A 16,823-nucleotide genomic window follows, 5' to 3' on the forward strand; every position below is an offset into this window, starting at 1 on the left:
ATTATCTGATATAGAGATTTCATTGCCTTTGTAGCCAATGAGACCAGATTTACTCACCTCTCCAGTCCTGCGAGGCAGACTTCACTGTGAGCACAGACATGGCTGGGAATTTGCTATTTTTGATGCACATATCACAGTCTACTGTTTTTGTGTCATTTCCAGACTGGATTTTCCAACTGATGCTGTCATAATTGCTCACATCACTTTCACACGTTACATTGAACCCATATCCCTCGGAAACTGTTGAGTTTGTGCTTGAAGATATTGTTACATGGGCTGAGACAACACAGGACAAAAGTCACATTAGTGAGAGTTACTTTTAATCGTTTTCTCACAAATTCTGTGTGCCACAGAGGCCATCTGTGCATAAAGAGCTGTTGCTCTGTGACAGGTCCCTGCCCCTCACCTTTCCGCAGGTACGTGACTGCGATGCTTTGAGCGCGCCTGGCTCCGTGCCCGGTCTCCATCTCACACGTGTACGTGGTCACTGCCCCTGAGTTCTCAGGGGGGCACAGCGACTCGCTGATGTTGAGCTGGTATCCAGTGCAGTTTCCACTCAAGATGGTTACTCCTAGGGAGCAATAAGCATTGTTTAAAGGGCTATGGATGTCCAAAAATACCTCTGGAAAGCACAAGCAATTACTCCAGCCATGGAAACCCTTGTGGGTTTGTATGTAATTGACATCATGGCACTTGTAACTCATCATCATTGAAGTTCATTCACATCTTTTGCTGTGGCAACACTCACAGAGTGGCAGCACACAGCTCTGTGCTGAGATTCCTCCTGCCAAAACCAGTCAGAATGCAGCCACACTGCTTGGAAATCTCAGGGTCAATCAAAATGAATAGTATTCTGGTTAAACTTAACTTCATCATCTGTGATACTTATGGTGAGTAAAGGTAAGTAAAACAGGAATAAACACTGCAGATTTTAATGCCATCTAATTTTGAAATAAAAATGTGAAGGTACTTGACAGTAATTCAACTTAAAATCTGAAGAGTGCTGGTTTAGCTGCGAGCACTAAAGCTGTCCCACGCTGCAGCTGGCAGCGCAGTTGACATGAGAGCAGAGCAGAGTTCCTGGGGGAAAGCCTGGCCACAGGGAATGAGGGGTAAAACAGCCCATTTCAGTGGGCCAGGATCCCTCTCCCTGCAAGCACTGCTGCACTCTGGTAACTGTCCTTTAAGGAAGTGGGAATATGCATGACCTTAGCAGATTTTATCTCAGTTTGCTGTCCTGCTTTCTGGAAAGTTTCATTTACGGCCAATAGTTAACAATAAACAGTTACTTCATACTCATAAAATATTAAGAGGGGCAATAGACCATTTAGGTGATGGTTCATAGACATTTATGAGCAGTTCTGTTCATATTACTTTGTAGCTCTTTGTAGCACATTTACTTGGTGCCTTATTAACTCTGTATACTGGAAAGCCTTACGGGATACCTCTGACTCAACTGGTATGTGAAGTATCACAGCTACGAGTGGAGAGACAAACAGTGCTCATATTTATCTGCATTGCAGCTGTTTCACAGTGCAGCACTTGTACCTCATGACTGACAAATCTCAGTATGTGGTACATGAAAGATCTTTGTACCCCAAGGGTGATTCCAGAGATAGCAGTACAGACTGATGCACTCATCCCTGGTCTCAAATTTAGACCATGCAGAAATAAACTTTCTGGAAGAAACTGGTGTGTTGCTGGTCCAGGCAGCTGTTTCCATCCAGGATGGCACAGTTAAGGCATCAGTGTATGGAGATGCCTGAAACCCCACTGGCACCTGCACAACACATACAGAATCTGTCCTTCCCCCTGCCACTTTTGGAGCATACCCTGTATTCATGCTAGGATTTTGGGGCAGCCACTTAGAAAGGAGACTTTTGATCAGTGAGCAAACCTAGCAGGTGAAAGCCAACCTTTTGTTAATCTTACCTGTAATGTTGATTGTTCCATTTACTTTCCAGGAAACCCTAAGCGATGTCATGTGTCTGTCAATGCAACAGGACAGCTGAAGACCCTTGGCTTGCACTTCAGGACTGTTACATGTGACATCGATGTCCTTAAAGTTTGGAGTGACATGCAGTGGAAAGACAGATATTGTTTCTGTGCCATTGTGTATCTCTGTGTGATATGGACCACTCCTTATGGACACACAGCTATAGGAACCTGTGAAGCAGAAACAACAGTTTTTGCTGAGTTTGCCTTTATTTTGGAATTAGGAACTACTTCCACAGCTGGTTTTCACATGTCCCTGCTCTGCAGTGGCTCTGCTACTTGCTGATCAATATGTAACCTCAGGTCACCTGCAGAACGCTTTCTGCAAACCCCTGGTGCCAAATGGATCTAGACTAGGATTCACTGTTGATGGGTACCTGAGATCTGTGTTCTCAGTCCAAAATACTTCAAATCTGGATGAGTAGGTGGTTTTGGGATCTGTATACTGCCCATAGTCCTTCTGGCAGCAGTATGTCATGGTAAAAAGATTCTTACAGAGAATAGGTGACAAGAGAGGTGCCCAGGGTGGACTCCACCAGAACTGGCCTCAGAGTGGAGGCTCTTAAGCTGCTCAGAAGGCACTGCCAAACAGAGCAGAGTATTTATCATAGAATCACAGAGTATGCTGAGTTGGAAGAGACCTGTCAGGGTCATTGAGCCTGACTCTTGGCCCTGCACAGGACACTCCAACAGTGACACCATGTGCCTGGGAGCTTTGTTCAAACACTTATTGAGCTCTCAGGCTTGGTGCTGTTACCACTGCCCATGGGAGCCTGCCCAACCACCCTCTGGGTGCAAAACTGTTCTCAGTTATCCAAAACCTCACCAGACTCAGCTTCATGCCACCTCCTTGAGTCCTGTCCTTGGTCACCAGGGAGAACAGATCTGTACCTGCCCCTCTGCTTCCCTTCATGAGGAAATTGAAGACCACAATGAGGTCTCCCCTCAGTCTCCTCAATGCTGAGCAGACCAAATGACCTCAGCTCCTTTTCATACAGCTTGCCCTTCAGGCCCTTCACCATCCTTGTGGCCTCCTTTGATCTCTGTCCAATAGCTTCATGCCTTTTTTGTATTTTGGTGTCCAAAACTGCCCCCAGGACTTGAAGTGAGGTCTCCCCAACCCAAAGCAGAGCAGGACAATCCCTTCTCTTGCGCGTCTGGCAATGCTGTGCCTGATGCCCCCTCAGGACATGGCTGTCCCTCCTGGCTGCAGGGCACTGCTGACTCACATTCAAGTTGCCACTGACCAGGACCCACAGGTCCCTTTCTCTTTATCAGCAACTCTCTCAGGCACAAGTCCCCTGATGCAGCCAGGCTTGCTTTTGAGATTGGCAATCAGAGGTCCACATTTCCCACATATTTTAAGTATGTGGATTTCCCTTCCTCACTGGGGTAGCCAAATGAGCAGACCACTTACATAGGAGTGGAAACACTCAGATTCAGGGCATCCTCAGTCTGAAGAATTTTGGATCCACTATTCCTACCTCACATACATGTGCCCAAATACCTGATCTCAGGCTACCCTTTTTGAAGTTGAATGCAGAATTCATGGTTCAAAGACATGAACTGAGTGGAAGCTTGAGCCCAAGCTCTGATAATACATAATAACTCCCCTAATAGATCCTCCCAGAAAAATGCTGCCAGTTTACCTGTTTCTGATTTTCAAAAATCCCTAAACATGCAAAACTGTAACTCTGAGCTCTGATTTAGTTAGGTCATGTGTGTGTAGGGGGCAAGGGCATTAAGGACAAATTCAACTACAGCCTCCAGCCACCACACCAAAAGGGTGGGAAGGCCTCACAGCCATGCAGTCACCACCATCTGCCTGGTAGGAAAATGAAGCCTGGCCCTTAGAACACCCAGACATGTACAATCACTTCAGTCAGTTCACATCTTCCTGGCAATGCCAGTCAATACTTAGATCACTAATGAAAACAACAGGAAAATTATGAAGGGCAGTGTAATTTTCATATTTCCTCTAGAAAATACAGCCACTGCATTCATATTTGCTTTTTATAGGACTAGCCACAATAAAGATTTACATCTGCTGTTTTAACAATGGAAAATCATACCAGAATCCTTCGTCGTAACGTTGGTAATTTTAAGAATTGATCTTGTGGATGCTGAAACTGTCTCTATGGAGTACCGGGAGCCAGCTGAGATGGTCTGGTCAAAGTGATACCAGGTCACATTGGAAAATGTTGAATTTATCTCACAGGTCAGTCTTACTGTGTCCCCTTCAAAAATGTTCGAGGGTTTCACGGTGAAGTTTGTCTGATCTGGGAAGACAGAGAGCAACATTCGGCATTACTGTCACTTCAGCTCACATCTTTATGGTGTCTTTCATCTTACAGGGGTCCCAGCTGCTTCACATCAGCTGCAGGTGCTTCACATCAGCTGCAGGGTACCACCTCTAATACAGGCCATAGGACTTTCCCCTCAATATATTCTTTTAGTATCTTTCTCAGCTAAAAATTCCAGAAGGTTTAATGCAGAGTTAGAAGAATTATTATCACCACCACCACTTTCTAATTAGATTAGCTGGGAGGAGAAGCAACCAGGTTGAAGTAATCCTCTGGGACAGACAATCTAGCACTTGGTGCACTGAGAGCAGAACACCTCCAGGGCACTTGATCAGCATCTGAGTTGTAACACACTGTCCAGCAGCAGCATGGAAAATGTGCCAAGGAAGCTAAGGGGAATGTGTTGTCATGTAAACTGCTAGAGTTTTATGTTTTGCTTTAAAGAGTAGGAAGTGCTGACAGCCGGACATTCTTAGAGCTGTCTCGGTTCTGAATTAAGGGTGTTCAGTCTTTCTCCCCTGGACGGACCACATCAGGGGTCATTTAGAATAATTTAGGCTGGAAAAGACCCCTGAAATAATCAAGTCCAACCAATAACTGGTCAGTGGAGTAGCTGGAAGTGTTTGGTTTTTCATGGGAGGTACTGGATGCATGGTCCTCTCATGAGGGTCCTAAGCTTTGGTGACACAAGATAAAATGAAAGAGCTAAGAAATAAATGTTTCTTGAAAGTCCAGTGCCAAATCATCAACGGTATAGGGCAGCTACATGATTCAGGCTAAAAATACTAAAGTAAAGGTTGAAGGAAAGCATTGAGAGCTTTAAACTTACTAGTGATTACTCTTGTGAAAGTGAATGGGTTCAGCTGGTACGATGAATCCAGAAACTGCGGTACAGCTCTGTTGGAATGTCCAACCTGAGTGAAGCTTGCTGCTCCTGTTCTTACTTCAAAGTTCACAAAAACACTTCCAGGGCTAAACAGATACAAGAATGACATGAGCACCAGAATTAGATATCCTTGTATATTAGTGCTTTTCTGTGTTGTGGTGACCCATCTTGCATGGATGGGAAGACCTCACAGGACTCCCTGGTGGAGACTCCTCTTGGGACTCAAAACTTGCTCTGTTATACTAGAAAGTTGTGCTACAGCTCTTCCCTGCAAAGCAACACCTTTATGTGACACCTTCCTTGTCTGATGTTTATTTCTAGTAAACTTTCCTTAGAAACCTAAAATGCAGCTGCATTTAAATATGTGTGGACAGCACCAATGTCTCCTTTATCCGAGGCTGTATCCAGAGTCAATGTACTATTCACCTTCCTCATGGCCTAGAAAATGATGTTAAGTTTATTTGCATTCTTTTCCCCTTTGGGTGGAGCTCAGTCTTTTCCATAAAAGGCTTTGCTCCAGATGGGGAATGATTGCCTTTCTTGGACTTTTGCACAGGGATGAATTCTACCCACAATACCATTTCCATGTTCATACTTGGGCTTTGCTTTGCAGTGATTATTCTGTTATTCAGTGTGTGCATGCTGGGAGTGGGTTCTAGGCAGAGTGAATGTAACCTTTGCTGACTTGTGTCTCCTTGAGACTGGACAGGGAGATTTGTGTCTCCCAGGAAAAAATGAAATTATTTACTTACCTAAAACCTGTTACTGTTGCTGATACAAAGCCTGGTAGACATCTGTAGCTGGCATTAAACTGTAAACAAAGACAGGTGAGATGGTATAAGTCCTCTGTGTATTACTGAAGTGTGCTTAAAATAGGAAACTCTCAATTCCTGATGTGAGTAAGGACATGTAACATATCTGACACAACAGGCCTGGTGCTCTCCTGCTGTCATGGAACACATTTCTGTTCATGGTTTCATTCCATGTGTACCCACATGGATTTAAGATAGGACCAATAATAGGATTTTTTTTTCATGTTTTATATACAAAAGATCCCTAAATACTTCCCTGTGTATTAAAATAAATGGGAATATTTTCATTGCCATCAATGGAGTCAGCTTTGCCCCACTTTGCAGCTCCCATTGCTGCACGCTTCCCAGCTCCCCACAGAGACACTGACCACCCAGGCACTTGGGGTAAACACCACATTACTTAGGGGGCTCTCAACCTTCAGAGATTGAAAAAATAAAGTCATTACTGCTTTTTCAAGGTCCATTTTGTATTTTTGGTATAACAGAGAGGAAGAATCCTTGAGATCATCCTGGAAGTTTGAGTCAAGTCTGACTGACATATTCATTACAATGGGCTCTCCCATACCACATGACTCTGTAAGGAAAGACAGAAAAATAAATGCAAAATGATAAAAAACAATGCTTATGAGGTGAAAAGCTGTCTAAAATCTGATGAGATTAAACTTTCTTGGCTCAGCGAAAGCTGAAAGTCCCAAAGAGGCATGGGAGTGATTCCAGGAGTTGGGGCTCCAAATGCTCCAAATATCTGCCAGTGTTTGGGTCAAGGTGGGTCCATATCACAAGGAGAAGAGCTTTAGACCATCTCTGCAGACTTTCCTCCACATTCACAGGCTGAGTGGTAGCCAGCTCAGTCCTGATGTACTTTTTCATCACCCCTTTCATCACTATTCTGACCTCTAAGCAGTGTGTGAGCTGCACTACAATGAAGTTCTGCCCTGTTCCTCCTCACCTTCAGTCTGGGGCTCACAGTAGGGTCCATAGAAAGGCATTTTCTGCATGTAGCCACAGGGCAGGGCTGGTTCCAGGCTCAGAGAAGGGCAGGGCATCACATCACTGCACACCTTGCTTGGCCAGGCATATCCATCTTCACAGAAACAGCAGCTGCTATTCTCACCACTGGGCAGGCAGACTGGAGTCAGACAGACAGAGAAATACCATGGAAATGGTAAACAGGGCATAGCTATTGCAAGATAAATATCTACCTTTCTTTGTTTTCATGAGAGGGATCTCAAAGTTTGCCGTTATTGTGAGATGATCTGACAGCTTTCAAATTTTACTCTACTAATTGTGAATTACCAACAAGAAATGGGAGCCAGACTGGCACAGGGAAAAGTCTGATCAATTGCTTTCAAGTAACTGAATGGAGATGTGAAGTCTGATCCTAAAAGTCTACCTGGCATACTGGCCAGGGTCCCATAATACTTTTCAGACGGAATGTTTTTATGTCACCAGAGCTGAAAGCAAGTGTACAAGCTTTTAGAGATTGTAAGAGCGAGATCATTGAGAGTCCCAGTGGCTAATGAGGTGTTGTGTTGTTCTGGTTGTTCTGTCCCCTCCTATGTGATAGAAGGTAGCATAATCACTAAGTGCTTTAAAGCACTAAAAAAAGACAAACCAATCAAAAAAACCAAACCAAAACAAAAACCAACCCAAAACCAAACCCACCAAAACAAAAAAATCAAACCAAACCAAACAAACAAAACCACCCCCCCCCCAAAAAAGGCAGAAAAGAGCACATCACTGTAACTTTTTCTACTCTTAATGTGTCATTGGCAAAGTAAGATATTAACAAATTCATTTTCACACATTACTTGTGAGCCTGAAGGCCTTTATAAGATGCATTTGCATGTTGCTTTGGAAACTGTTGAATACTTCCTTCTGCTGCTTTACGGCTCAGTGATAAGAAGGTATCAAATCTCCTCTGCTGTTGTAAATGCTTGGTGTGCTTGTATATGCTCTGCTGTACTACTTGGATGTGATGTTGCACGACCACAACTCGTGTAATAAAACCTGTCTTACCCTGTAGGAATAGGTGAAGTGAGCTCTATCTCATGCAGCCTTTCCCTGTCAGGGTCAGAGTACAGCCTCTTACAGCCATCTATGTTCCAGATACAGGAGGAGGGAAGTAACTGCTCTCACAGCTTCCTGAAACTTGAAAGTAACTCAGACTGCTTGTCAGCCAAGCTGGAGCAAAATCCTTTGGCTCAGGCTTCCTCTGGTTTTGTCCCTTCCTTAGGAAAAGCATTCAGAGCTATTCCTAATGCCAACATTATATAAAAAGGAGTGGTGAGAGACAGATAACAAATATGATGTTGTGTGCTACAGCTTCAGCCTTGCTGGGTCTTTCAGCAGGAGCACAGATGTTTCAGTTTTGCTGATTCTGAAGTATGATGGGTGGTAAAAGTGGGAGACCTCAAATACTGACAAAACCCCACATTATCTGGAATAAACAAATCAATAACCAACCCACCTGTTGTAATGCTGATGTTTGAAACTGTTGTTTGTACATTTGAAATATTAATTGGAAGATCAATGTTTTTAAAATAGGCTTTGATTTCCTCCAGATAAGATGAATCCTGCAGGCTTACTTCAATGTCAAAAGTATGCTCCGGAAAGGGGAGGTCAAGAATAAGCACTGAAAGAGAAATAGAATGAGACTGCAAAGATGTGTTTGAGGGTAATCACAAATTGATGGCCTCTAGTTTAGCATTTGGGGTCTTTGTTGCTATTTAATGGTTGCTTAGTGTGGCATTCTGCTTAGGAAATCTTCTTGCTTCCCACTCAGCAGATATTCTGCTTCTGTTCTATCTGCTCCTTGTCTGACAAAAGCCAGATTTCTCTGGTGTCAGAGCATAGGAAGCTGATACAAATGACATAATATATTCATAGAAGAGCTGTCTCATCCCTTCTCTCCTTAGAATCAGTAAGCTGATGGGTTGCCAACCACAGACTGAGCCATACAAGATTATCTTGTCTTTATCTCAGCCTGTGAGTTTCTCACTTTATCCTTCTGATTCTGTTCCCCATCACACTGAGGGAGAGTGAGCGAGGGGCACTGTGGTGCTTGGCTGTGGTTAAAGCACAACCACACCTTGTCCTTGATGCTCCCAGTTCAGTACATCAGGGGATGCTGTCCCTAGCAGAGATTTCACCCTGGGCCTACTGGAAACCTGCTCTGTTACCAAACATTTGTGTACGTACTGTTGCGCTTCTGCCTTTGCATCTCTGGGAAGAAGCTTTCTTGCCCTAGCGTGCTGTCAATCTGTGGGAAAAAAAAAAATAAAATGGTGAAGTTCCATGACAATAACAAAGTGAAACTTCAGCTGCTGTTGTTGGCAAAAGAAATTAGAGAAGAAACTACTGACATAGATAATTTTTTCCCACTAATCTTGGTCTCACATCTCCAACCTCCCACCCCATCTTCCTCTTTAAACAGAAAATTTCTATCATCCAAGCAGGGAAGGGTTAAGCACCAGCTAAGGGATGTACTGAGTTTGCAGATGCCTCTTTTCATATCTCTGCAAGCCAACTGTCCCAGTTCAGGAGGATTTTTGTGTCTGAGCCTCAAGACCTCCACGGGGCAGTCACAGAGCACTTAGTCCTGGGCCCGCCTTGTGAACTGCTTGGGAAACCTGGCCACTCAGCATTTGAATCCAGAAACTGGACTTTGATCACCTTTTGCTTTCCTCTGAAGCAGCGGAGCCAGCCTGAGCGGGAGAAGAAAGGAGACTGAAAAGCCTTGGCTCCAGCTCAGTTTCCAGGTCAGCTATTTTGGGGCCATCAGTAACACACAGCTGACCATGGCAGGGGTTAGCACCACTTCACTCTGGCTGGGTTTACACAGGCTGCAGCCAAGTCAGATTCAGACCATCTTATCTTTTTTTTAATTGTGCCCTAAAAATACATTGGCACCACTGTTAGCAAGAAAGGCTAAAGAACAAGCAAAGACACAGGCAGGAAATTTGCAGCTTTGCCAGATTCTTGGTTCCTACTGAAACCTTTATTTACAGAAAGGGTGAATAGCTTGGCAACTCTTGAGTCATCTCGTTACATAAAGGAACCATCTGGTGTGTGATTAGAGCTGGGTTTTGTATCACAGCTGTGCTAGGGTGAGGATCCCAAGGAGTGCTGGCACCTTTTGCATTGCTGGGATGTACCTTGGTTGGCTGCAGGAGTTACAGAAAGTGCCCTGTGACCCACGTCCTCCTCCAGGTTTGGCCTCAGTGGTTTCCTCTTTCAGTTATTCTCCCAAACAATCAAAGAGTATTGCTAGGTTGCTAAATACTTCACATATTTCACACCATTAAGTAATGACTCATCTGCAGGCTGTCCCATGATCAGTGGTGCTAAAAAAAGGTGTTGCTTTTTTTTCATGAAAACTCCTAAGTGCTGAGATGAAGACTCAGCTTGAAAAATCAGAACAAATTAGATAATTGGCCACTGTTAGACATCTGCTGAAGCACAGATGGGGCTGCTGCAAGCAGACATATCTTGTTTTGCCAAAGGAGGAGGTAGTGGTAGAAAGAGCTTAAGGAGTTCCCACCTTTCTCTTCACGTTTCCTTTCCTTTTTTTTTCAACTTTCTCAAAGAAGGAGGTTCTCCATTTGCTCACAATGGAGAAGATAAAAGAAGTATTGTCTGGTCTAATACTAATTGTGATGATCAAGAATTGGTGGATTTACCAGATTATATTTACTTCCATTTGGTTAGAACCTTGGTTTCTCTGTTCTTCTTTTGTCTTTTTTGTTGGGGAAAATTTGTCTTTTTTGTTAGGGAAAAATGTGCAGAAACTGTCTGGTAACAAACACAGGATGAAGCCCAAAATGGCTTTCCATAATTCACACTGTCAGTGAAACAGAAAGGATCTGTGAGGATTATTGAAAAAGTGGGAAACGAAAGTAAAATCTCAGTTCATGGGCAATATCTAAACACAAATCACCCAGGAGTGGAGTTTTGGTCATGCGCACTTGTCCTGCTGTTGAGACAGTCCTGTCGCCTACCTGCAAACATGTCACTTCTAGAAATATTTGGTTCCTCTCTCCTAGGATGGGTGAATTCCACCCAGGAGCAGTGCCCACATATATGTTATGTACACTCAGCTCCAGGGACAGTAATTGAAACCAAAGCCCCTTGCAGACCAACACAGTGAGAAACAAGATGTGTTTTGTTCAGTGCCTTCTGGAGAGACTTCAAACTGGGAAACATGAAGAGCCCAGTTTTGGATTTCTCCACCTCTTTTACACAGTCCAGGTTCAGATTTCGCCCCCCCCCCCCCCCCCCCCCCCAAATATTATTCTGACTTCTTCCAAGGTTTTGTGGGTGTAAAGGAGAACATCAGGCTGATACAAGCAGAGAGCCAATGAAAACCAGTGGGGATGGGGAAGGATACTCACTACATAGGACAATGGATAGAAGTTTGAGCTCTGTGGTATCTGGCAGCAGGCTGAGGCCAGCAGGAAGAGGCAGTGGAGACCTGTAGTGGTTGGGGATGGCATTTTGCCTGGTGACTTTGCTCTGCAGCCTGAAGTCAGCTGTACCTACTCAAAACAGGAGAAAGAAATTGTTTGAAGAAAGCAGAGTCCTGAGCAGATTCCTGTCAGGAACAAAGGAGTGCTGGAAATCTGCCTTGAGAAAAGTTGACTTTGGATCTTCAAATATCCCTCCTGGTGGTACTTGGGAAATGCACTGCCAGGAGATGAGGGAGCAATTAGGAATGTTGCTGCAAGCGAGGGCCCGCCCTCTTGCAGCAGAGAGAGCTCTGCTGCTGGCTGTATCCCACTGGAAAGGGTTGTAGCATCACCATGGGCTCAGGTACAGATATCTGTGTGTCTGTTACCCCTTGGCTAGCAATGGACACAATAAAGAGTGGCATCTCCTGGAAATAATCTGTGTTATCTTGAGGTTTTAGCAAACTTCTCCATTAATTGCACTGAAGTTAACAAATAAGTAAACTAGAATCTAAGGACCATGTCACACAAGAATATAATGTGGTGTCTGAAATCACACACTCACATATCCACACCCCAATAACATTTTCTACCTCATTAACTCCTGAGCTAATTTAATCACACAGCAGACTGGATGATGAAACATAAAGGGAGAGGTAAAACATTCATGGGCCTTTATAACAAGAGCTGACACATTTATGCAACCAAGGGGAATAGAGAAAGGGAGGTGAAGAATACATAAAAGACAAATATTTTGCTATGAATATGCACTTTCTGGTTATTCCAAACAAAGCATCTTCTTAGTTCCAGAATCAGCAGCTAGTGGAGAGCTAAAGAAAAAAAGGCAGAACCCAAGAGGATTGTGAAAATCATTTTAAGCACTGAGGAAAGACTCTAAGCACAGTACTGGATAGAGCCTAAGTGAATAACATCAGCCTGATTAGAATCATGAACTCTTGTAAAATTACAATCTTTTCACATTGAAAAGGCTGTTCATCCAAACTCAAGTTTTGCAAGGCAGTGAATCACTAGGGGAAAACAGAAAAATCAGCACCTCCTGAGATCAGTGGCTGCCTATTGCAGCCATTATTTATCAGAACTGAGGCTCCCAGGCAGGCTGGGGCTTTGCTGGCACTTTGCTGCTCAGATGAGTCCATGACAGAAAACAACAATATGAACATGATCTGTGGTCTCACCTCGTGAATTGTAAGAGGATGGCAAGGAGTTTATAGCCAAGCATGTACTTGATATCACCAAGGTGGGTGCCCAGAGGGGATTTGTGACTTTTCTCACCAGCTATGATTCTTAGAGAGATCCATCTGGAGTGGGACTCCACCTGGATACTGACCTGGTTAAAAGATAGGAGGCAAAAGTAGGGATAAATTATTTTCTTTTCCAATACAGAGATGTTATCGCCAGAGTTCTGCAGGAGTGAGATGTAAGCCTGTACCTTGCTCTCTGTTCTCAAGTGATGTGGAAAAGGCAGTGGTCAGTGATGCAACACCATGGAAAATTTTACTTGGTTGAGACTAGCAAAAGCAAAGTCTGCCTGTGAAGATCTGCATTGGGGTCACAGAAGACTGAGTGACTTGATAATGAAATTCAGAATTAATAAGTGTAAGGTAAAAAGAAATTATCATGGCAGTCTGTATTCTGTGATGGACTCTGAACTGACAATTACTACTCAGAAATGGGATTTGAAGGAAATGTCAACTGAATTCTGAGATGCAATTAAAGAAGGAAAATTAATTTTAAGATATTTTAGGATATTAATGGAGGGGAAAAACCAAAACCAAAACAAAAACCCCAAAGGCTCCAAACCAACATAAACAAAACAAAACCAAAACAAGAGTAAATAAAAACAAAATAAAATAAATAAACAAAGAAAAAACTCCTCTTTTATCTAGACATCTGAGCTAACACAGTATAGCTGCTCTTATATTCCTATACAGGAATAACCAGAAAGGGCATCACAGTGACTCAGAGTATCTTCCTCCCCCACTCCAAAATCAATTAAAATAAAAGTGTGTTACAGGCTTTTTTTAATCCAATCAATGAATGGCTAACAGAATTGGGGGAAAAAATGTGGAGAATTTTTTTCAGTTTCCTGGTCATGTCTGTCACTATATCCAGAATTCTATAAAAGACACTATTTTGAGACTATTTTCCTATTTTGAAGACATCATCCACTTGTAACAAACTGAAGATTTCCGTGGATCTGGTGATCCCAAGATCACAATTGATTAAAGTGGATCATGAGGGAAACATTATAAGCTGTGACATAAGTTCCTGAGATAGTGACATGACTTAATAATTGAAGCACTAACTAAACAAAGGTCTCTGGTAGCTTTGTATACTCAGCATATTCTCACAACATATGGTAAAAGAACATAATCTGCACAAAGAGTTTGTTTTACACTGGTAACAGGTTAATGAAACAGATAATAGAAGGGCAAAAGGGTCATTAAACAAAATTTATGATGAGAGTAAACACCATCTGGCAGAGTTTTGCATCTATCTTTTGCCCTGCTCGCCAACTTGCCTTCATATTCAAATGTTGTGGGTCAGCCTCTATTTCCAAACACATCTTCTGTGTGACTTTATGCAGCTGACAGCAAACACCCTGTTAATTGTACATGTAAGACACCATATAGAGGACAACTCATGTAAATCAGACCTGAGCTGCTACTCAGGCTTTGGTAGCTATTTAAAGCTCCAAAACATTCCAAGCCAATATCTAGAAAGCCAGAAAACCAACAAACAAGTTGAAAATGGGGAAAAGTATTAAATGTTCTTCTCAAGCAATGTGGCTGCTCCCTTTGTTTATTTAATTTCTCAGTGAATAAAGCATTGGTGTTAAACTTTTAGTGAGCAAATTCTCAAGTATCTGTCTGCCTTCAGTGGGCAAAGCACACATTCCTCATTTCTCATACAAACTGTCTCCTGGGAAACAATAAGTATCTTCAACTTATAAAGACCTAGAGAGCTAAAGATGTCCAGACTTGCTACAAAATGCTCATTCTCCACAGCACTCAGGCTGGAAAATATTGTTTCAAGTTAATGCTAAAATGCAGAGGATTCCTAGAGGTAAATAGCAAGGTCTCATTTTAACCCAGGACATAAGGGAGATACATGACCTTCTTATTAATTTTTCTCTAAACTTCTCTTTTTCATGAATGCTGTAAAATAATTACACCTTCTCTTGAAAATCCACCCAGCACAAGAGTCACCATCACACATTTTAGAAAATAAAGACAACACCCAGAGATTTAGTATCATTTACCTTCTCAGGCGGTTCAAAGAGAAGATCTTCTGATTAGATTCATCTTAAACATCATCTGCTTTCTACCATAGCTCAGCATGCTCTCTCAAAGGGATATTAAACCACAGGAACTTTCATAATTAGTTGAACAAGTTATTGCGGCCCAGAAAAGAAGTTGCCTCTAGAGCCTGCACTCAAATTTCAAAAGTGAGACTGAGTAGATATGCCACTGCAGAAAACCCACAAGGCATTTTAAGAGGAGATATTTCCTGATACCATTCATCAGATTGTACTCATTATTTCCCCCTGCACTGATCTGAATCCCTCAGTGTCTTATCTGCAGGTTAGTGGACTAACTTGTTCCCCTGCTGTTACTCACCTTTGTTCTAACAGAAGAGGGTGTTGAGAACTGAAAGCAGCAAAATCATGTTTTGTAGCTATGGCAAAGTGTCTGTGGGCTATGACTTAAACTATAAAGGAGGAAATCCCTAAAATTTTCCTACCTGAGCTGGCAGCCTGCTTGCTGGGCCTGGAAGGCTCTGTGGAGACACATTTATGCCCTTGGAGAAGCTGCTCAGAGATGCAGACCTGTGGCTCTGATGGCTATGGGAATTCCCAGAAATCAGGGGAAATTCTGATGTGTTATGTATGTTCCTACACTGAACAATATCTGGAGCCAAGAACACACAAACAGGGGACATCTGTCCAAGTAACAGTGGAACCCTTGTCCCTACAGTGTTTGATAACAGTTGGTTTATCAATGGAATTTGTTTCCACAGCAGTGTGTGAGGCAGTGACTGACTGAGCTCTGTGGAAATCCCTGGGATTAAGTTCATGTTGTGTTTATTTTTTAAACACTGATTAATTTAGGAGTCAGGTCTTTTTCCTTTTCTGCAAACCTGCTCACCTGCTGTTCCCTGCAAGGTGGTGAGTCAGACCTCAGCCTTTTGCAGCAGTTTTAAGGTGATTAAATTGACATGACTGATGCCCTGGTTACCCTTACAGCATGTCTTTGTCTTCACTGTTGTGGTGCCATCGCTCTGATTTATTGCCCACTCAAGCTGGTTCAGGAATCTGAAGAAGTAGAAGTCCAAGGCTACATCTACAGCACTTAATGCCACCACCTCTCTCTCTGTAGATTGGTTTTATTGATTGCCTTGGCCTTCCAGATTCTTACTCAGTTTAACTCCCTGTCCCTGCAGAAAACTAAAGCAGCAATAAGGTGTCCAGCTCACTTTCATCTGACTCTGCTCAGCTTAGAGAAGGTCTCAGTTAGTGTCAGAGCCAGGGCTGGCAGACAGGACAGGAGGGTAAGGACAAGGAGGACCTCTTCCTTTCTGCCCTGGCAAGCTGCTCAACACGAGTTCATGCTCTATCCCTAGCGAAAAAGCTGATCATTTTCTCCCAAAGGTGTTCCCTTGGCTGACTGCTGGTAGGTTTGAATGATCAGCAATGCCAGTGCAGAGGCTGAGATGAAGAGGCTGAAGAATTGGCTTAGGCTGAGTCACCTGTGCCTGTGGTGGAGTCACACCTTCCACGTTGCCAGGCCTTGACTGGAAAACTGGTCTGTGTTAAACCTGCTTTCCCCAAGCTTTTGTGTTTTGGTTTGGTTTTTTTTTGGTTTTTTTTGGTTTTTTTTGTTTTTTGTTTTTGTTTTTTTAAGGAGTTGTTTATTAAATTTTTTTTGTGGTTTCATTTGTGATTTGTTTTTTTTAATTGCTGTTGTTTTTGGTTTTTTCCCAAAAATTTTAAGAAAGGGCATCTTGGGGGTGTGAGAATGGGAAAGAATGTCAGCAAGGCTTTCTTAAAAGAGGGTTTCTGCTCAAGGCTTATCATCAAGCTGCAGCCTAAAGGTATGAGAAATCTTGGTTTACTTTGCAGGAGAATGTGAAAATTATACAATGTCAGAGGATTAGGTATGTAATCAACTTGGTATGTGAGCACAGGGGATGTCCTGATCGTCCTGATGTTTTTTCCTGTCCTCATTCATCACGTACTGTCATGTCACCAGAAACTGTGAACTTCCTGGATTCTAAACTCTCAACCCCACAACATTTTTATTTAAACATTTGAGTCTGCAATTAACCTTCACAGGCTCAAGAAAGCAAGAGGTGTGCT

General features: G+C 42.9%; 1 protein-coding gene across 1 annotated transcript in view; it reads right to left on the bottom strand.

Annotated features, from left to right (window-relative positions):
- Positions 1–16,823, bottom strand: part of ADGRF5 (adhesion G protein-coupled receptor F5) — a 40,964-nt gene that overhangs the window by 11,690 nt on the left and 12,451 nt on the right. Inside the window, exons 2-13 of the mRNA XM_054279694.1 lie at positions 12,640–12,791; positions 11,390–11,533; positions 9,198–9,258; positions 8,467–8,631; positions 6,946–7,125; positions 6,443–6,570; positions 5,937–5,995; positions 5,128–5,270; positions 4,068–4,274; positions 1,933–2,166; positions 407–571; positions 58–276 (exon numbers count right to left, since the gene is read on the bottom strand). Of these exons, the coding sequence (XP_054135669.1) occupies positions 58–276; positions 407–571; positions 1,933–2,166; positions 4,068–4,274; positions 5,128–5,270; positions 5,937–5,995; positions 6,443–6,570; positions 6,946–7,125; positions 8,467–8,631; positions 9,198–9,258; positions 11,390–11,491 (1,663 nt within the window). The 5' untranslated portion in view covers positions 11,492–11,533; positions 12,640–12,791. The remainder of the gene's footprint in view (positions 1–57; positions 277–406; positions 572–1,932; positions 2,167–4,067; positions 4,275–5,127; positions 5,271–5,936; positions 5,996–6,442; positions 6,571–6,945; positions 7,126–8,466; positions 8,632–9,197; positions 9,259–11,389; positions 11,534–12,639; positions 12,792–16,823) is intronic.

Source organism: Melozone crissalis, unplaced genomic scaffold (assembly GCF_028551555.1).
Source record: "Melozone crissalis strain CALT ecotype California unplaced genomic scaffold, PUWL_Pcris_2 ptg000027l_1, whole genome shotgun sequence".
Classification (NCBI taxonomy): Eukaryota; Metazoa; Chordata; class Aves; order Passeriformes; family Passerellidae; genus Melozone; species Melozone crissalis.